General features: G+C 41.7%; 5 protein-coding genes and 1 non-coding gene across 6 annotated transcripts; 1 reads left to right on the top strand and 5 right to left on the bottom strand.

The window, feature by feature from the left end:
* Positions 1 to 6,014: 6,014 nt before the first annotated feature.
* Positions 6,015 to 8,159, bottom strand: LOC108066755 (transmembrane protein 209). Its single transcript, XM_017155399.3, has 5 exons — positions 8,000 to 8,159; positions 7,640 to 7,944; positions 6,972 to 7,582; positions 6,586 to 6,915; positions 6,015 to 6,524 (listed from the first exon to the last, which is right to left on the bottom strand). The coding sequence occupies exons 1-5, from the start codon at positions 8,020 to 8,022 to the stop codon at positions 6,162 to 6,164; spliced, it is 1,632 nt and encodes a 543-aa protein (XP_017010888.1). The 5' UTR covers positions 8,023 to 8,159; the 3' UTR covers positions 6,015 to 6,161.
* A 458-nt stretch (positions 8,160 to 8,617) lies between these two features.
* Positions 8,618 to 9,298, top strand: LOC108066720 (gametocyte-specific factor 1 homolog). Its single transcript, XM_017155342.3, has 2 exons — positions 8,618 to 8,915; positions 8,979 to 9,298. Exons 1-2 carry the CDS (start codon positions 8,730 to 8,732, stop codon positions 9,243 to 9,245), a joined length of 453 nt encoding a protein of 150 aa, XP_017010831.2. The 5' UTR covers positions 8,618 to 8,729; the 3' UTR covers positions 9,246 to 9,298.
* A 1,569-nt stretch (positions 9,299 to 10,867) lies between these two features.
* Positions 10,868 to 10,939, bottom strand: TRNAP-CGG (transfer RNA proline (anticodon CGG)). The gene has a single exon. It is a non-coding gene; the product is annotated as a tRNA-Pro (tRNA).
* A 770-nt stretch (positions 10,940 to 11,709) lies between these two features.
* On the bottom strand, positions 11,710 to 12,529 carry LOC108066713 (accessory gland protein Acp29AB-like). The gene has a single exon (XM_017155332.3). It carries the CDS (start codon positions 12,506 to 12,508, stop codon positions 11,750 to 11,752), a length of 759 nt encoding a protein of 252 aa, XP_017010821.2. The 5' UTR covers positions 12,509 to 12,529; the 3' UTR covers positions 11,710 to 11,749.
* A 305-nt stretch (positions 12,530 to 12,834) lies between these two features.
* Positions 12,835 to 14,113, bottom strand: LOC108066717 (uncharacterized). Its single transcript, XM_017155338.3, has 2 exons — positions 13,705 to 14,113; positions 12,835 to 13,422 (listed from the first exon to the last, which is right to left on the bottom strand). The coding sequence occupies exons 1-2, from the start codon at positions 14,111 to 14,113 to the stop codon at positions 12,920 to 12,922; spliced, it is 912 nt and encodes a 303-aa protein (XP_017010827.2). The 3' UTR covers positions 12,835 to 12,919.
* A 2,015-nt stretch (positions 14,114 to 16,128) lies between these two features.
* On the bottom strand, positions 16,129 to 19,760 carry brv2 (brivido-2). The gene is made up of 4 exons (XM_017155319.3): positions 19,171 to 19,760; positions 18,026 to 18,397; positions 17,253 to 17,971; positions 16,129 to 16,865 (listed from the first exon to the last, which is right to left on the bottom strand). Exons 1-4 carry the CDS (start codon positions 19,708 to 19,710, stop codon positions 16,274 to 16,276), a joined length of 2,223 nt encoding a protein of 740 aa, XP_017010808.2. The 5' UTR covers positions 19,711 to 19,760; the 3' UTR covers positions 16,129 to 16,273.
* Positions 19,761 to 19,762: the final 2 nt, after the last annotated feature.

The raw sequence follows: 19,762 nt of genomic DNA, 5'->3' as shown, positions 1-19,762 counted from the left end.
CACTCGTAGAATTAGTCGCATTTATATTACATATCATTGTAAATTAATAAAAATATTTTTAGTGCCTTTTTCGGTATGCGTAATATTCGCCAATATCACAGCCTGTTTTTTTCCTTTTAATGTAGCTGCGCCTTCTTTTGTTTTCCACGTTCCCTTCAACCTGTGGCACACGCGGCGTATGAGTGACCAGATATCCTGTTTTCCAAAAAATCTCCGACGGCCCTTCCACTATGTAAAATATATGCAAATTGGTTTATTTTCATATGGCAGGCAAGCCTAAGGCTCATTGGTCCTGGGCACGTGTGTACCCAGCATCGGCTTCAGTCTGAAAAATAAAAACACAGGAAGGTAAAACAAAATATGCTGATGCATTGGACGGGGGGGAAGGGGAGGAGGTGTGTTGGCCATTGTCTAGACATAATTGGAAACCAGCTATAACAAAGGAGGTATTTACTTTCCAAAAATTCTTCGAAATTTTATGAAAATTACCGCCTTTTCATAAATTTTGAAAGCATTATTGCGAGTACCTAGTATTTTTTAGAAAATCAGATTTTAAGTTTGTATCAGTATTAAAGACTTTACTAAATTCATAAAGTTAACGCTTTAATTCGGTACCCGAATTTCCAAAAATTGTAATTAAACCTTTGAAAAAACACTGATTTGGAAAAAAAGGAAACATTTTACATTGCAACAAGATTTTAAAAAATATTACGAGTTCTTCCACTTTAAAGTCTTTTATATTCAGATCAAGTACATGTCCTGAATCTTTATTCGTTGAGGTCTTTAAACAGTAACATGATTTGTTTGAATAAATACTTCACCCCTTCCGCTTAGATATCCTTTATATTCACATCAAGTATACGCACTGATTTCCGATTTGGGGCATGATTCGCAGATTATTAAAGAATCATAAGCGAATTCACTTGAAATATGTAAGCGAAACACAAAAACCGAGTAAGAGAGGGTTATATCCTGACAGCGAACCAAACTCCTTTCCAAAATCCCCTGAATAATTAAAATGTCTAGGGCAACGCACATCGCCACATTTGAGGAGAGACACACATCCATGATGATCCGATTGAAATGCGGATGGGGCCAAGAAAGCTGCAAATCGAACACGCAGGTTTACATGCGCCTAATCCCGTTGTCAGCCGGATGCCCCAAGGCTGACTGAGTCAGCCCGCACATTCCACCCCCTTTTCCCACCTTGAAGGTCCTGCCGATAGGCCTCAAGCATGTCCGTTATTTTGTTTACAAGAAAACATAAATCTCGGCTCCTGCGGCCGGAGTATGTGGCGTTATGTCTGTGTGCGGTCGAAAGGATTGCCGCTGCCGTGTGAAATGGAACATATCATCACATCCCCGACCCACACACCCACATATGTGTGGCTGTTGGCCCGGGTTACGGGTTAGGCCGGGGTTCCTCCGGCTCTGGCCACCCGAAAAAGGAGAAAAAAGGACCCGGCATGAGTGCCTTGGGTCTGCAATTGGGTGGGTTGGTTGGGTTTGGTGGCAAAAGCTTTGGTTTGCACGCGTCAACTGTAAAATCCTTTTGACATGCAGCCGGCTACTCTTTGGTCCGAAACTGGCCATAAAAAATGGGCTTTGGAAGCTGGGAATCCAATTATAAAGAATTTTAAACTATGTAGCGTGAACAGGACACTTAAAGTGGGCAAAAAGGAAAGCCGAGCAGAAGCCAGGTTATTAGCGGATGTAGCCGTGTGTCCTGGAGTGGGCAAATGTGTGAGTGGTGTGTGGTGAGTGTGTGTGGGCAAGTTATTAAAAGGAAGCAAGTTCTGACAGGTTACAATCAGTCAAGGGCTCACCCAGCTGAGCTCCCCTACGCCCCACTGTATAAAAATTGACGTGAAATTTATACGCCATTCCCGGGTTTTCGGGTTGCCAGTTGAAGAAAAAATATAGCAACAATCCATAAAGTAAATGTAGCATTTAAACAAACAAACCGGGCGACATCAGAGTTAGATGGGGAGTTGTGGGACGGGGGAGGGGGGATCAGAATCCAAGCCAGGAACTGTGACAAAACACTGGAAGGGAAGCCAAAACTGACAGTGACAACTGGCTGGAGTGACGGGGAGCACAAGGAGCAGCGTTGATGATGCTGCCCCAAACTCCGAGTGGTAGGAAAAAATTGACATAAGCGGATATGTTACCCAGCGCCTTTCCGGAGCGTGTTGGGGCGGAGGGGCGAATGGGCGTGGCACTGGCCCACATAGGCGGCGGCTGCATGAGCAGTGAGCAGATAAATTAATGCGATTTTTCATGTTGCATGCTTGAGTTTGATTTATGCAATTATATGTCTCTATATGGGTGCCGGAGCATGTGTATCCGACTGCGTGAGTGCGGGTGACAGACAACTTTTGTCAAATACGTCTAAAAGCAGTCATTTTTTATATTTGATATAAAGCGGAAATGCTAAGAACATTTCCGGTTCGTTACCTACGCGCAATGAGAGCTTAGTAAAATAAGTTGCCGTATCGGGAATACCCTTAGCAAATTACAAATTGCTTGGGGAAATTGCTTAAAAGTAGTACAAAAGATTTAGATAAACAAAAAAAATTAGGAAAAATAATAAGAAATATGTAATTTAAAGGTTTTCTAGTCAATAATTAAATACGTTTTAAATTTGTTATAATATGTCTGTATATTACTATTACAAATTTTATTAAATTTACTAAGTAGATTAAAAAAAACAAACATTCAGAATGAAAGAACTTAAAAAACACCAAAAAATATCTTCCTTTTTATATATTCTATTTTAAAAAGAATACTTTTCATTAATTTCCTTAATTAAATAAATCAATCTTCACAAATTACAAAATTTTTAGTGAATTTTATGGAGGTTTATTTTTTTACACATTTTCCTTTAATGGAGCAACTGTCAGGGGAAGTGCATCAACAATCGAGCCCGGATTCCAGAGTACAGAATACAGCCGGCTGGCCCATGTTAATTTGTCATGATGCCACTTGCTTACTAGTTCTGCTTGTGGTCCACTCATCCGCCGGCCAGCCAGGAATACTCGTGCTGCATGCGGAAATTACACAACAAATGGACTTTCGAAGCTGGCTCCTCCTCGTTTTGCTGGAATCAGGAGAACAACCTGAAATCTGGCCAAATCCGATTAAATGCAAATGGCCCCGCAACCCCCGATGCACATATGACTGTATGTATGTGCACACATCCATAGCGCAGATTAGTTGCGTAAGTTATCAGTGTGGAGTTAAAGGAGTGCAGGTGGAGCAGGAGCAGGAGGAGGACGAGGCGGGTCAGGTGGCTCTGGTGGTTCGGGTGGCACCAGATTTGAGTGGTTGCACTGCAGCAATCGTCAGTCAGGCAAACACTGCAGCAATTCCCAGTGACCAAGCGGTTATACGACTAATTAATATTTCAATGGCCGATCCGGTTGCATGTCTCTGCGAGACTTTAAGCCACGGCCAGTAGAAGTTTGAAAACTGCTGCTGCCAAATAGCTGAATAGCTGAGCATGAAAACTCATTTCGGTCATTAATGGCCGATGGCTGGGCGGAGTAACAGGACGAGAGTCGGCAGTCGGGAGTCGTGAGTCGCCGTTTCAAAGGAAATGACAGCCATTTCCATTTTTAGCTTCGCTTGGGAAAGCCAGCAACTGGCGCGCCAGCGAGGACTCTTTAAACTGGAGCTACACAAATTGCTTGCTTAAAATATGCGCTAAAAAAAATTCCCAGCCAACATCCACGCATCCCCAGTATCTGAACATTGTCGCAAGGCATCAGCATCAGCATCAGGATTTTATGTAGCGCATATTCCTGCTCCTGCGCCACATCCCCCAATCCCGAAAAAATAAAAGGACACTAGACGACGGGGAAAATAAAAACGCCACTTCCGTTTTATTTGCGCAAAATTAAATAAACCGAAATATGGCTGACCATATTGGCGCATAATGGGCAAAAATATTTTTTTCATTAATGTCCCATTCCCCAACGGAGTAGATGGCAAAATAAATAAATAAGCGGAGCCAAAAAGGAAAGCCGAAAAGTAAAAGCTCCGCTCCGACTGCTACCGGCTTATTGTGTGTCAATATTTGGTTGACCGGGCCAACGGATCCAGTTTGGTGGCTAAGTGAGTGGCTGGCCGACATGCGGAGGTGGAATAATAAAATCATTTTAATAGTTTCACTGCCTGCAGTTTGATCGGGCTTTATGGGGCTCAATGAAATTAAAATGAAGAGTGGCTCCTTTAATGTTTTCCACAATTTTATTGCATCAAAAATGCATTTAAATTCCCTTGATCTGATGTGATACGTGTTTGTATAAAGCTTTTTACGAAAATTTTAAAATAAAATGTTGATTCTTTATATTTGTACTATTAACCTTTTAAAAATTTTAAACAAACTTAAATGCATTCATATGTACATTCACAAATAATTAAATTAAATTAAATGTAAAAATTTAATAAATAGTTTTAATTACAAATTATGGGGTTTTTTACATTTAAATCGATTTAAAATTTTTAATTTTAAAAGCTTAACGAATTTTAGATTTTTAGTTAAAGCTGTCTTTTAGTGTACGTCCAAAAATAAATGACGGATTTAATCTGAAAGTACCATTTTCTTACTATTAGGAATTTAAACAAACTTAAATGCATACATATGTAGATTCGCAAAGCCCAAAAGTCAAAAAACTTTAAATTAATTTTTTTGCGAGATTCCACATAATAATGATTATACACAAATTTATTGAATAGTTTTAATAACATATAATGGATATTTTTAGTAAAATAGTAGTAAAATGTTCGGAACTAACAAAATGCTAAAGTCATTGAATTTTTCACACCTTCCGTCACTTTTCCCTTCATTAACCGACAAGTGTTCCACTTAGAAGTCCCCCATAGACCGTCTATCGCCATCATTCCACGCCCCGAGACGTCCTCATCTCAAGGATAGTTAAGCTGCTTCAAAGCGATATTAGATGAAAATTTGTGTAAGCCGTAAAGAAAGAGTGTGAGACGATTGCCAATCGAATTTAATGCGCATTTCTTTTTAAAGTGCCAACAGCTGGGGACACACAATCCCCCCAGCCATCCGAGAAGGCTTCTTTTGTCAACGGCGGGGCATTAGGAGGAGAATCCAGCCAAAACCCAGCAACCACCCACTCGAGAGCTACCCAGCGAGCCGCACTAATCAACACAATTACGGAGCAGTCGAAGGAAAACTTTTCTAATTGGATATGAAGACGCGCACATGCGTTTCTTTAAAGGAATTTCACTCCATCAGCCGAGGGTCCAAATATTGTGACAAGAAAATGGCTCGAGACAAGCAGCCCGGCTCCGCGCTCCAAGTTCCAACTCCAATTCCCATTTTAGGCATCGCATCTCCGCCGGCTGAAATGCTTTGACAAATTATTTTTAAGCCAATTTACAACTTGGGAAAAAGTATCAGGAAAACATATCACACCACACACACAGGGCGTTAAGTTGGGTGGCGGTGTAGGTAAAGCAAATATAATGCGAGGGGATAAAAGTGTAAAGTTGACAACCCAGGCACATTACTCACCCGAGGTGCCAGCCATATCCAACCATCCGGGAGCGGGGGTAGCATTAAAATAACCAGCCAACCGATTCAACGTCAAGCCAGAGCCCAGAAATGAGCATGGCCAAGAGAAATGGTAATGCGGCTGGTCGAGAGGGCCCATCCTGCTGCTCCTTGCGACTCCTTCATTTCGCACTACTTTGGAGCATTTTCTCAATGTCTCTCACTCGACAAAATGTCGACAGCGTCGGCGGAAACCATTAATTTTGTCACTTTCGGAAGTGTGAAGTGGCGAGCATGTGGGAGTTGCAGGCCGGGCCATTGACCAGGTCACCAAACTGGCTGGGCAATAGTGAGAATCATGAAAGGGCAATTAAAGTGGGGCACCTGTGTCCACGAGTATATCTTGCCGCCTGACTTCCAAACCAGTTAATTGCACAGACCGCAGGCACACGACACCTGATAACCGCGAAACCACAACAGTCGTATGTCAACTTAATAATTACAAATGCATAATTTAATAGTAACGAATGATGGGGAATAGTCGAGTCCGGGACATATGCTTAGAAGTAACGAGTGTGTTTTTAGAGTTATAGTTATAAGTAGTCATAGCCAGGTATCCCGATTAGCGGCCAGCTCAGTCTTCGATGACGCACATAATGTTGATGCCGCTCTTGCCCAGATTGACGCACTCCAGCGCCGATTCCTGCTGCTGGCGCATGTAGATCAGGAACTGAATGATCACGTAGAACAGGTTGTTCCTGTCGTACACGCAATTGTGCAGCTCCTTGTCGCTGATAAAGTTGAACTTGGGGTTCAGCTGGTTGCTGGTGGTCAGAATGGCGCAGTGGGCCTTGTTGTGCACGGCGTTCACCACGTCCTTTGTGGAGCGCTTCTCGTCGCGGATCAGAACGTAGCGGGAATGGAAGGGTCGCCCGCCGCCCTGCGGCAACGGCATCAGTTGGCTATCCAAGTAGACGCAAAACAAGTGGAACAATATCTGGAAAAAAGGCATAAATGTAATCAGAAATTTGCATACTTTATCAAGAAGAACTTCTTACAGCTGCATCGGTGGGCAAGTGCTCGCCCCACTCCTGACCATTGTGCGTCTTGCCCGAGTTCCAGCGGTAGTCGGCTATGCAGGAGCCCTGCGACAGCTCCTTGATGCGCTGCACCAGGTACTCCTGATTATTAAAGGTGTCCAGGAAGGGCAAGAGCATAGGCAGCATGGGGGCACAGGTCTGCACAAATTGCTGGTTCTCCGCCGTCTTGCGTAGCCTCTCCAGACTCACAGCACCGATCTTTAGGTCAATCAGACCCCGCTGGCGGAACACATCGTCCACATAGTTGATCTCCTTGACCAAACGCTGCAGAATGGTGGTTGAAATCCACTGCAGAAAGTATAACATTTATTATTTTGCAGAGGAAACTCAAGCAGGCTGCTTACAAATCTCAGGTTGGCCACGTATTGCGACAGTTTGTCGGTGGAGATGCGCTTGATGACCTCCGAATTGCTGTCCCTGAACTGGAAGCCACCGAACTCCTCAATCGATGTTGGAGCATTCTCGGTGGAAACGGCAGGCGCGGGCGACAGCTGGTAAATGGTGGTTTTCAGCATGTAGGCCGCATTGTTGCAGTAGTTCCAGAACGAGTTGGCCGAGCCCATGTTCTGGACATTGGGAGCTTCAGAGCTGTCGACCATGCTGCGCTCGCGTTCCGCCTGCTTCATCAGAGCGGGCAACTTGCGGATGTCGGTGATGAAGTCATCCCGCCGGACCTCCGCATACGGCGACATGTAGTTGGACTCGTTGCTCAGGTTGCTGGCATTCAGCGAGTTGTTCTGCACCATCGATGAGTTGTAGGAGGCGTTCGTCTGGTTGGTCTGCTGGGGAGTTCTCGTGGGACTGGGACTGCGGCGCATGGACTGCGAGCCCCAGCAGGAGTCCTCGAACGATGAGTGCCAGTTGATAATGGGTATGTCGTCCTCCACATCGGTGTCGGGCTCATAGCTGCGGGGTTTCATCACGGCCCGGGCGCAGACGGTCCTAAAGGAGTTGTCTGTGGGAAGAGCATATATTAGATATGTTTAGGTTGAACTACCTCAGGCATCCTCACCTTCCTTGCCGTCCAGCAGGCACTTCTGGGTATCGGTTCCCATCACCTGGTCCCCGCCAAACCATAACCACAAATACTTGCCGAAACAGGCCAGCGCACTCAGGGCTATCAGGCTGGTGATGGTGCACTCGGCCAGGAACCAGTAGGTCCTGTACACTGATCGACATGCCTGCCAGATGTCGAAGAGGAGCAGCGACAGGAGCAGCACGTTTATGGAGCACCACTTGAGGTAATGCCGCGCCTGGGCGCCCCGCAATCGCAAGTCCAGGCTGCGCTGCACCACCGGATTTTTGCTCAGCGGCGAGCTGTGGGAGTTGCATGGTTAGTTTTATGAATTTCGGGTTTGTTTCGCCCACTCACCAATTACTCCTGGTGAAATTCATGGTCTGCTGGCGAGTGTACTATGAGAAAATGTCTGGAAATGGCGAAAATGCCGGGAAATTGGCGGTGGTTCTGTTGCTACTGCACAAAGCGCCCTGTGGAACCGTTTTGTGATTGCGGCCCGAACCACCCTGTGTCACAAGAAATACCGAAAATATACCAAACGGATTCTATCGATAATATCTCTGTTAACACTTCCCTGCTAATTTAATGTTAACTTTACCACAATAAATTAAATTAAATATCATGTTTGTAAAAAAGCTTAAAAATAGAAGAACAGCTACAAAGGCACTCCCTCCAACATGCAAACCATTAATTATTCAAAGCTCCTTACAAATTTAAAGCAAAAGTTTTTTTTGATATGCCTACTAAATTCTTAAATAATTGCCTATGTAAATATTACAGCGAATATAATGCACGTACTAGGAGTAGGAGTTAGTACTGTAATTTCCAAAGAAATGTCAAAACGCCAAATACATTTAAAATACTAAAATACCGCATTTAAGGTTAGGTTAACCTTTTCGCTAAAGCTAGTTCTATACGTCTCTTTCTAGCACATGTACTTCTTATGAGTACTGTATGCTGGAACTTAAAATACCACAAAATCGGCGTGCTTTTTCACAATCTGTTTTGTGATAGAAGCTGGACGATTGGAAGCCTAAACTTAAAAAAAGGATTTATTAATCCACTAAAAAAATAAAGTCGTAAAATGGCTGGTCCAAGATATTCCCCGAATTTTGAAGAGTACATTGTTTGTCCCTTCGATAGCGCTCACCGCATTATGCCGGTGAGGCTATCTTACCATCTCACACGGTGTGCTAAGAATTTCCAAGCATCAAAGATGGTTCGATGCCCATTTAATTCTTGCCATTTGCACTCTGTGGGCGACATGCAGGTGAGTATTTAACAAAACTATTATCGGAAGCTAACAAAGGTACTTAGTTACCCGATTTTGCAGACTCATGTCATCGACTGTCCCGATCGGTCTGCGCTAGAGCGCTATAAGCTGCCGGACAAGTTGCCCCCCGTGGAGCCGCAACCATGTAATTTTACTGTGGAATGCTCAGAGGACTGGGACTCTGAGCCGCCAGCTCCAACATATAATCCGAGCACATACTGCGAGAAGGCTTTCATAATTCGTAATCCTCAAGGTGCTCCGCCGGCAGCACGACGCGAATTTCGCGAAAGCGAAAAAAAGCGTTTTCAGGAAAACAAGGAGTTTTAACAAGAGTCATCCGTCCATCGTAATGTAATACAATCGATGATACAAATTAAAAAAAACAAAAAAAAAATTCTTTGTTTTTATTTGCACGTTTTGTTTTTTAATTTTCTTTGTTGTTGCTTTTTATTTATTTATTTTATTTAGCGGTCAAATATGAAGCTTAAGTGATAAACGAATACGAGATATTTCCGGCGAGTTCTGGAATGTTTTGGTAAAAGACTAGTAGATTTTCTTAGCATGTATTTCTTGCTAATGAAAACGCTGCACTGTCGGGCGCCTAAAACAAAAAGCTTGCCAAAATGGTTTTTTTTTTAAGATTTTCCAAAATGTTGCAATGCAACTTTAAAAACAATTGAATTCTCTATACAAATCAAAAGGAAAGAGTGATCTGTGATGAATGGTTCTCCCACTACAGATTTATAAAGTGGATTTTTCGAAACATAATTTTAGCCAATAAGAAAAAAAGGTATTTTTACACATCTTTGAAATTTTTCTGAAAGCGCCCAAGGGCCCAAGTTGTATATGTAACGATTGAAATTTTAAGAGCAACCAATTCTTAAAATATTAAAAAAAACAATAAAAATTTTAGATACATAATTACTATTTTTTTTTAATTTTTTAAAAGAGGTTTAAAAAAATTGGGATTTTTTGGATATTTTTGGACGCAAAGTAGTGTTACACCCTAGATCCCCGTTTAATTCTTTTTTTTTAATAAAAGTTTAGATATTTAACTACATTTTATGAAAAATTAGCCTGCCCTTTTGCGCCTCTTCTGAGAAAACCGCAGTTTAAGTTAGCAAGAAATGTTCATAATTTGAAATATCGTCAGCCAAGGTAAGCATAGAGCTAAAATGATAAATAATGCCTTAATCCCAATTTATATGAACCAATATTGAAATAGAACCGAGACATTCTCCTTTGTAATAAGCGTTTATATGGCAGCTATAAGTTATAGTTGACCGATTTGAATAATTTTTTTTTTCAAAAATCAAGTTAAATTTAAAAAAAATATTGGGAAACTTAGAACCCTATAACTAATTTGTTTATATTTATTTTCTTAAAAAAACTATTTTTTTTCTTAAACATTTTCTACAACAAAAAAATTGCACTAAAAAAATGCACCTTATGATGTTTTTTTACATATTTAATTGCCTTTAAGAATGTCCCATCAAAAATATTCGCTATAGGGCTCCGCTGATTTAAGGCAGACTTTTGGCTTTTTCGCCCCACTGTGCGCTGTCTGAACAGGCTATAATCAAATTCGTTAAATAGATGGCGCTATTCGGTGGCGTGTAGAGAAGTCGTGTAAAATGCACGACAAGTGGTGTAGATATTTAATTTGACCAGTGTTGCAGTTTTAGGTAGCTTTATGGCTATTTGTTGCGTTGCTGCAGTCAAAAATAGCTGTTTTCTAAATTGATTTGACAACCGAAAAATCCAAATAAATAAGACACTAATACTAGCAATCAAAATGCTAAATTTATAGACAATATTAGTAGATGAAAAAAACCATTAACTTCAGAGTTATTAAAAAAATTAATTTATATTGTTCATGTTAATGAAAATATAATTTTTGTTTACATTTTTATATAAGTTTAAACAAAAAAAAAATTTTTTTTTCACTTGGGCTCGTCCGGGAATTGAACCCGGGACCTCTCGCACCCGAAGCGAGAATCATACCTCTAGACCAACGAGCCGGGTTGAACCGCGGTCGACTAATCACTCACTGTAAGGTTATTGCAAAAACAACTCATCCCCCCATCCATTCAAACCAAGTTCCCCTCGAAAACTTCGCTTGCGTCCACTTATGATGGAATTGTAGTTGGATTGAAATATTTGAAAAAGAGATTGATATTAAACAAAAAACATTGAAATAATTCATGAACCGTCAGCGTTCTTTTGTATTGATCAATGATCATTAATCACCAAGAAAAACTTCCTCTCCCTGGCCTGGTCGTCACTGAGTAGATAGTTCGCATTTGGAGGTCAGTGCCCTAAGTTGCAGGGCTGTGTGTAAACTATCTGAGGTTTTCTATAAATTAACTGTTTTCCTAATTGATGGCTTTGTTTGACTTTGGACAAGAATTACATGCAATGATGATAATTATTAAGCGCTAAAGTAAAGGTGATATGCCATTGGTTCCCTGTATAGGTATATAAACAGTTTCGTTTCGTTTGCACATAAATCGTAATTTTAATAGTGTGTTAGTGGATTATCTTATTAAGTTAATAAAAAAAAATCATTATTTAATTATTTTTCGATTGTGTCATAAAAACCATTCTATCAATATATTGTTGCTGTCTCGGCAAAACATTTGCTGATGAAAGTAAAAGCTCGATAATAAATGAATTTTCTTTTACTATGTGAACTTGCTAAATAATACGTAATACTTATTTAAACCGTTCTGTAAGGAGTGAATAATTAATATTCATATTTTTACAATAATAATACAAAAACTGATATTAGATCGTTTGATAACATATTAGCTACAATGTTTTAATTTCACTTAACCAACAGCCTCGCAAATAAAATATTCGGTTTCAGTACACTCGCTATCGTACATTTCGCTATTATACATATCCACACAGTGATCATTGCCATTCAAGTTGTTGGGTTGTCCCCTCTTCCACCTGAAAAAGGTTGCGGGTTTGCCAGAGGCTACGGACACAAACTCCCCCTCCTTGGCGATGTCGGAGATGCCCAGCCAGTAGCTGGTACTCCTCTCCAGCTGTTCTCCGATAGCATTTAGCTCCAAACTGTCCTGGATGGTCGCTAGGTGACCGCCCATCTGAAGGCAGGTTTCTTCGGCGCCTTGCCAGCTTCGACGAATTCTTTTTTCGACGTAAATTAACCTTTGTCCTATCCGCACAAATAGGGGAGATACTTTAGTGTTGTTAGGTTTCGACAGTGTCTCCTGCAGGGCTGACAATTGTTGTTCAATGCGATCAAGTTTCGTCTCCAAGGAAGCCTCCTTTTGCTCTAGTCTTGATAGGTAATCCTTCAGCGCCTTTTGTTGATCCTTGATTGAGTCCAATTTTTCCAGAGTCTCATTAAGTTTCTGGGGACCGCAGGTGCTCCACTCCTTCTGGTGAAAAGCTATGTGATCGAGCATTGGCTTCAATGCCTCAAGGCAGAATTCTCCACACTGATTTGGCGGGTCGTGAAGTAGGCATACGGATCGGCCTTCTCCCTGACCTTTCGCGTAGGACCCGCAGAGATTAAACGAAAGGAATGTCAAGAGAATAAAACTCAAAGACTTGAACATATTGACAACGAACAGCCGAGACAAAGGCTTGTGATGCACTGATTCTGGATTTATTTTCCGATTCTTGAAGAGCCCTGTAGAACTGCTGATATTGCTGGAAGCTATATGTATCGCTTTTGCAAAATAACAAGTACAAGTACTATATTAGGGTGTTTCAACAATGAGGTACGCAATTAAATCTGTACTTACAAGTGCATTACATTAAATTTAAAAAACAAAACTTAGGAACGTGTTTACCGTTTGATGTTCGTGATGTTAAAGTTTGCAAATATCTTTAATATCATTAAATATCTATCTTTGATCTTAATTAATTAACTCGAGCACTTTTAAATAAAAACATGTTTAAAACTTTATTTAAATATTTCCTGATTTATAAACATTTAGGAATGAAAGAACTCGGCGATAAAGAGTTCAGTTCGGTACTTGGGTTTCCCCCGATCTCAGAACCCGCTTCCCAGCTTGTCTTCTCCTTCTCCGCTTGCCGACGACTGAAGGTCCGACTCCCACTCCCACTCCAATTCCGGGAACGGGAGCCAGTTGCAGCAGGAGAGGATTACTGATCAGGGCAGCGGCGATGCCCAGAACGGTGGCACTGGCCAGCGGGATGAGGAAGCTCTTGGCCAGCAGGGCTTTGGGCGAGAGCTCCGGCGATCCCTTGTGGGAGACGATCTCGTGAGAATCTATGGGATACGAGCTGTAGGAGTAGTCCACAGGTGGCCCAGGGTAGTGACCCGGCTCCGGTCGGGGTCTATAAACGTGGTAGGGCACTCCCGCCTCGCCGCTGGAGGAGTAACCATGTCCAGGAGCAGGTCCCTGGTCGTAGCCATGTCCGTTAGAGGATCCGTAGTCGTACGGATATGGATGACTTTCATAGCCGTAGCTCTTGCCACCACTTCCACTGCTGGCATAATGACCTGCATAAAGAATTTATTATAAAATAGAGATTACAATATATCAGTTCTACACAAAAAAAAAAAACATTTTTCAGTAAATTTCAGGTCATGGAAAACCCATATAGTTTTTACATTAAATACTCTTTTCGACCAGGTCAAATTTACCTGGCCACATATCAAACTAAAATTGATCTTAAATAATGTAAAATCGATCTAAGTTTCATATCGATTTTTTTTTGGGTGTACGTATTTTCTCATTAACTTGATATCGAGCTTTAGTCATAAATGTACTTGTGAACTCACCCACGCTGATCCGATCGTGAATATTTCCACCCAACCTCCATTTGTCGTAGGCCTCGCTGAGATTCTCATTTAGGCTGCTGGTTTGGGCACCACCATAACCTATATGACCTCCTCCTCCTGCTGGAGGCAGCGAACTAATCGGTTTTGATATAAAGCCAGCTGCTGTGCTGTCCAACTTGGAGGTCGATGAACCCGGTCCCCGGTAAAATTCCGGCGGAGGATCGTAGCTCTTGGCTGCTGCAGAGCCCAGGGGATCCAATTTCACGATAGCCTGCCGTTTCTGCGGTTGCATGGGCTTCCAGGATTCCGATTCCTTTGAGGAATTTTGTGCTTGAGCGGCTGTGAGGGTTATAAAAAGACCGAGGCAAAGGCCAAAGGCCGGGAGTAGCTTCCCTTTGATCGCGAACATTTCAACTGAGTGCGCCGCCTGCAGATCGGGCGGTTTTATAAGGGTCCCAGACCCAGACTTGTGTGTCGTCACCTGGAGTGGGTGGTATTACAAGTGGTGGCGACAAATTGCAGTCAGACAATTTCAAATTTCAAACCGCGATTGCCGTCGCCGCTTGGTTGCTGGCATTGAGACGTCTGCTGTGCGTTTCGGGAGCGATTAGTTTCGCCAGCTTGGGAGCTCTTCAATATATTTGCTCGCAGAGTTCTTTCCACACTCTTTCGTCAGGCATTTCATTTCATCAGGTGGATCAGCAGGCATGTAGTTGCCAATTTGTCCCTCTCTGGGCTTATTGAAATAAAGCGTGCGTACCCAAAAATTTGTAACCTCCGGCCAGGTGAGCAAACCGAAATTAGTGGAGTTATTCACGCCCCCGGGAAAAAAGACACAATCTGCGTTTAATTAAATCATTTATCGCTGCTTATTTCAGACGTGGGTGCGCTCAGCCAAGGGGAATGATCGGAGGTGAGGTGGTGAGGGTATGGAAAAGTTCACTTTGGTTTAAAAGAAAGTTCAGTCTAAGGAAAATGCTTTAAAGAACTGGTGGAATACTGGAATGACGCAATCTAACAGTATCTTGAAGATAATTTATTTTTATACCCTTGTAGAGGGTATTATAATTTCAGTCAGATGTTTGCAACGCAGTGAAGGAGACGTTTCCGACCACATAAAGTATATATATTCTTGATCAGCACCAATAGCCGAGTCCATCTAGCCATGTCCGTCTGTCCGTCTGTCCGTCTGTCCGTTTTTATGCGAACTAGTCTCTCAGTTTTAAAGCTATCGCGATGAAACTTTCCCGAAAGTCTTCTTTCTATTGCAGGTAGTACATGTGTCGGAGCGAGCCGGATCAGACCACTATATCTTAAGGCTCCCATAGGAATATTCAAACAAATATAAGAAAATTCATTGTAACTTTGTAGGAAGCAGGCGTTTTGATTCTTGACTACTTAAAAATAAAATTTAAATAAATAGAAACGCTGAATCTGGAATCTCTGGAACTGCACCGAGTGAGCATTACTTTATCTGCAAGGGTATATAAGCTTCGGCTGGCCGAAGGTACCTTCCTTTCTTGTTTTAAACAAATAAAGACTACTGGAAGCAGTGCTGCCATCACTCAGCTTGAAAAACAGGACAGATAAGCCAAAAAAAACAGGGAAAAAAAGGACAAAAAATTTTAAAAAAGGACAAAAAAAGGGACAAAAGTAAATGCGCCTCCATTTTTCTGTTTTACCAATGGGTTATATAATTACTTAACTTAAATGGATTTTATATTAAATTCAATTATGTAATGACCTACTGCGCCCGACTCACATCCTTCTTTGTTTGATCATTTTACCATGGTTAATTTTTGTGCGTATACGTAATAATCTAAAATTATTAAAATAATAAAAGCATTTCAAGTAACTATATTGGTAATACAAAAAAATGCCATATCTGCGTCAAACCCGAATAAGAGTCGTTAAAATCTGAAATTTTTTTCTGACAAAAAAGCAGAGAGTAAAAATTGAGAAATTTTTAAAGTGTTTTCCTCTTTATTTGCTACAGAAAAAATCGTACTATATAGAAAATCCATCGACTGCTTTACGTCTCTTTGATAATTTGTAAAAATAATTATTTTTTAAGTGCCGAGCTGTAAGATTGATGGTTAAAAAGGCGTTTTAGCATATAAAAACAGGTTTACACACTTTCGACTGGCAAAAATAACACTCAAGACCTTATTTTTGAAAAAAGGACAGATTTCCGGATAGGGGAAGTTTGAAATTTTTTCCGGATAAACCCGTTAAAAAAAGGACAGATCTGTCCGGAAAGAGGACAAAATGGCAGCACTGACTGGAAGAACACAGAAATATTTAAATCATCGTTTCTTGTTTTATGGATCTTATCTATAGGAATCTTTAACATAAGGTTCAACGACATATGTTGGATATTCCATAATTGAAAATTTCTTAACTAAAAATAAAACGTAAAATAAATAACAGTAATAAATCTAAATACATTTTCATTGTTACTGTATTTTGTTTGTTGCATAATTTGAAGAAAACTAGAAAAAACTGCAAAACAAGAAAATAATAATAGTACAAAGCTATTTCTTGAAAAAAGATCCGTTTAACTAGGTAACTATATGCTTGGCCTCAGTTTAACAGGTTGCTTGCGATACATTTCAGGCATATCCTCGGGATCAGAATCGGATACATCAGGTGAGGGCAGATTACCATCCGCATCGCCCAGCACCAAACGCTCCAGGATCTCCACCTGGACGTCCAGAATGGCCATGAGCTTGAACATTCGCTTGCCGCGTCTCAGGTAATCTCCATGCTTATCCTCTTCGGGGATGATGGGCTCTTGGAAATTGCGTTTTTGCAACCTAGCTTCCTCCTGTCTCGTGAGCTCCAGTTCCACATTCTGTGCAACTGTGCGACCATGCGGCCTGTATTTTTTTGTCATGCAACGGAAGTATCGGGCAAATCCTGCCGTGGAATCCGAGTACTCGACGCGTAGGAACTCCCAAAAGGAGATTTGCGACTTGCCCGCCTGCTCCTTCAAGTCGCGTCCCGTCTCATTAAAGTAGTCGTAAATAACGGATGCGAACACATTCATCAGGACGATCGCGAGCAGAAAGACTAGCACCATGTAAAGAAGAATCCCTAGTATGCGTCCTCCGTGGAAGAAATCGTTAGGCTTAATGCCCGCACTAAAGCCGACTGAGTACCTGGATTAAATATTTTAGATTTATTTACTTATTAAAGGTGATAGTGATGATTCGTATTTAGGTTTTTAATGAACAGAAAATAATATTAAATTATTATTTTAATCACAAAATAACTTTCAAGAATATATATGTTATCTACTTATTACTATATCGCTATTATCTACTTGTTTCTAATTTATCACCAATATTAAGGTATTCTTTTATGAAGTACTTTTTTTTTTAAAGAAAAGTCGATAAAGTTGCAGAAGATATTATTGATAAGTATATAAGAAAATAAATTTGATTGGGGATAAGTACTTCCGCCAACACTATTAGTTTTTAAGGTCTACAACTAATCGTAAGTTTCGGAGAGTATTAGTGCTGATTGGACCTTATGTTAGGACTTACCACAAACAGGTTACAACAGCCTGGATGATGTGATGGAAGACCTCAGCATTGTTGCCATTTGGCACGGCCAGTGCGATGCCCATGCCCATCAGGAGAACTAGGATGATCAGACCCAGACTGGCCACGGCTCGCCAGGCGGAGAAGAGGGTATGCGTGAAGTGCTGAAAAACGGCGGCAAACTGCAGTACCTTCCACAGTCGCAGGGTGGTGATGGCGACCAGGAAGCCCTTGACGATGGCCAACATTTGGTGGAGGCGCAACGGACGCTGGAAGTCGAGGTACTGGTCCCTGGTATTCGTCTCGATCATTTCTGATAGTTCGTCCGTCTCCAAGTCGCGTATTATCGTCAGGCTCAACAGGAGGAAATTCAGCGCGCAAATGATGAGGTCCACCATGGTCCAGACCGCACGGATGCTGGCCGGATCGTGCCAGAGCTTCGAAAAAACTCCGCGGACGAACTGGATGACTAGGATGGCGTACACGCCCAGGACGAGAAGCTCTAAATTGCTCCTGGTATCCACAGAGCCCAGCATCTGGACAGTGTCCACATGCACCCGGTGCATCTGGGTGCCAAACGGAGAGTTCTCCAGACGCAAAGTGATCACCGTAAACGCATTCACATCCGCATTGTACATCGCGAAGTCAATGAACAGAGCCGAGGTGTTTTTATTCAGCCAACTGTACGCGTTCAGGTAATCGACCTGCTTCAGGCAGTTTACCTAGTGGAAATTCCATTTTAAAATATTTATACTACATTTTAATATATTCCCTACCTTTGTACTCATCAGCATTACCACGTAACCAGCGGTTTCCGGGTAATGAAACATATAGCCCCAGTGATCAAAATTTAGCAGCAGGCCATTTAAAAAACTGACCTTGAAGTCGAACGGTCGGAAGGGGTCGTAGATGCGCCAGAACTTGTCCGTATAATGCAGGCGATGGTAGGGAAGGCGCCACTCGGGCGCATACGTAGCCGTGTCCCATTTGGGCCGACCCAGTCCGTAGTGGCAGTTCACTGGACGAACCTGCCGCAATCGTATCACCCCGATCTTCTGCCACTGCTCCATGGCCCACCAGCCCTCGTAACCGTAAAGGTTCGGCGAAAAAAAGGTCTCGATCATAGTAATCTTGAGATAATTGTGGATCTAATGGATAGATTACATTGAGGATTTTCTTGAAGAAGGCGAAAAAGCTTTAAGTATAGTTTGCAGCTCCTAACTTCAACTAATATAATATGGGTACATTTTGATTTTATGATTTGTATTATTATGTTACATCTACAATTACCTCGTTGGATGCGATAAATTTGAATTCGTTACGACATGTCAAAATAAACTGCCTTCTTCAAAAAATTCCCCGACGCAAGGATTTTGAGAAATGATAGAAATGGCTAGGTTTCCAGTGGCTAACATGCAATCGGATTCTCGGTTTGTTGTGGGGACACCATTTTAAAAGTTCAACTTTTTATCTTTGAAGTCCCATACTCAACATAGTTTTAAGATTTCTTTTAAGGGGGAAACATACAGTTGCGGTCAAAATAAAAGTAATTTTCCCGCCCTTTTTTTTAATTTTTTGTAATTTAGCTTCTTCTGGTAATATTTTATTGAATAGAAACTGTTCTATTGTACTTTTGGATAAGAAAAACTACAACAACAAACTTTTAAAAACGAAGGGCTTTTACTACTTTTTTTTTTTAAAGTGCCACTCCTTATCTTTCTAACCTTTCTAACCTAATCTTTCTAAAATTGGATGGGGTCAAAGTAGTAGTAGTGTTTTCGCCCTTCGTTTTTATTATCTTAAGAAGTTTTCGTAAACGTTCTGCAATGTTTTATGTTGACCGTTTTATTGTCATTAAATTTTCTTGCTAAGAGGTATTTTGGTTTGAAGGGTATTTAAAATAAAAATCCCAATATCCTACCTGGTATAAGAAATATACTTGCGACAGGCCGTAGGTGAACGAGGTATTTTCCATGAAGAGCCGCTGCATGTTGTTGGTATTGTAGTAAAGACACTGGTCCTCCTGCATCACCACCACAAACATGAGGGCCACGAAATACGTTCCGTAGAGCAAAAGGTCCCCGGTAATATGTTTGTATCTGCGATTCAGAGGCTCGTTTTGGTGTTCCTCGGTGATCAGAAGCTCGGAGCGCAGACTTCGTAGCCTGATCTTTAGATAGGCGATGCGGTTCGGCTTTTGCATTCCCGTCTCCGCTTTGTAGGGCTGATCCTCCTCCGGCCAAGTGGCATAATCGATGGCCATCACCAAGAACCGGATGGGTTCGTAGACGAGGTACTGGACAAAGAACACCAGGATGATGGTCACCATCATCGTCTTGTATCGCTTGGGCTCGTGCTCGAATCCCGAAAAGATTGAGATCAGGGTGAAGCACACCAACAGCACGAAAAAGGTCACGCCGAAACATGCCAAATCCTTGCGGCTGATAGTTTTGAAGATCATTTCAATTGGTTTTACTTTAGTCGTTTAATACGCCCTTGACTTTTCAAGCACC

The sequence above is a fragment of the Drosophila takahashii genome, chromosome 3L (assembly GCF_030179915.1).
Source record: "Drosophila takahashii strain IR98-3 E-12201 chromosome 3L, DtakHiC1v2, whole genome shotgun sequence".
Taxonomy (NCBI): Eukaryota; Metazoa; Arthropoda; class Insecta; order Diptera; family Drosophilidae; genus Drosophila; species Drosophila takahashii.
This window is presented reverse-complemented; position numbering and strand designations above follow the sequence as displayed.

What these genes read in the sequence shown, in the direction of transcription:
- LOC108066720 (XM_017155342.3), top strand. Translation starts at nt 8,730, where the DNA reads ATGGCTGGTCCAAGATATTCCCCGAATTTTGAAGAGTACATTGTTTGT. An exon ending in ACTCTGTGGGCGACATGCAG is followed by an intron (nt 8,916 to 8,978) that starts GTGAGTATTTAA and finishes CCGATTTTGCAG; the next exon opens with ACTCATGTCATCGACTGTCC.
- brv2 (XM_017155319.3), bottom strand. Translation starts at nt 19,710, where the DNA reads ATGATCTTCAAAACTATCAGCCGCAAGGATTTGGCATGTTTCGGCGTG. An exon ending in TAATGCTGATGAGTACAAAG is followed by an intron (nt 17,972 to 18,025) that starts GTAGGGAATATA and finishes AATTTCCACTAG; the next exon opens with GTAAACTGCCTGAAGCAGGT. An exon ending in GCTGTTGTAACCTGTTTGTG is followed by an intron (nt 16,866 to 17,252) that starts GTAAGTCCTAAC and finishes TATTTAATCCAG; the next exon opens with GTACTCAGTCGGCTTTAGTG.
- LOC108066717 (XM_017155338.3), bottom strand. Translation starts at nt 14,113, where the DNA reads ATGTTCGCGATCAAAGGGAAGCTACTCCCGGCCTTTGGCCTTTGCCTC. An exon ending in TCACGATCGGATCAGCGTGG is followed by an intron (nt 13,423 to 13,704) that starts GTGAGTTCACAA and finishes TTCTTTATGCAG; the next exon opens with GTCATTATGCCAGCAGTGGA.
- LOC108066755 (XM_017155399.3), bottom strand. Translation starts at nt 8,022, where the DNA reads ATGAATTTCACCAGGAGTAATTG. An exon ending in CCTGCTGGACGGCAAGGAAG is followed by an intron (nt 7,583 to 7,639) that starts GTGAGGATGCCT and finishes CTCTTCCCACAG; the next exon opens with ACAACTCCTTTAGGACCGTC. An exon ending in ACTTGCCCACCGATGCAGCT is followed by an intron (nt 6,525 to 6,585) that starts GTAAGAAGTTCT and finishes CCTTTTTTCCAG; the next exon opens with ATATTGTTCCACTTGTTTTG.
- LOC108066713 (XM_017155332.3), bottom strand. Translation starts at nt 12,508, where the DNA reads ATGTTCAAGTCTTTGAGTTTTATTCTCTTGACATTCCTTTCGTTTAAT.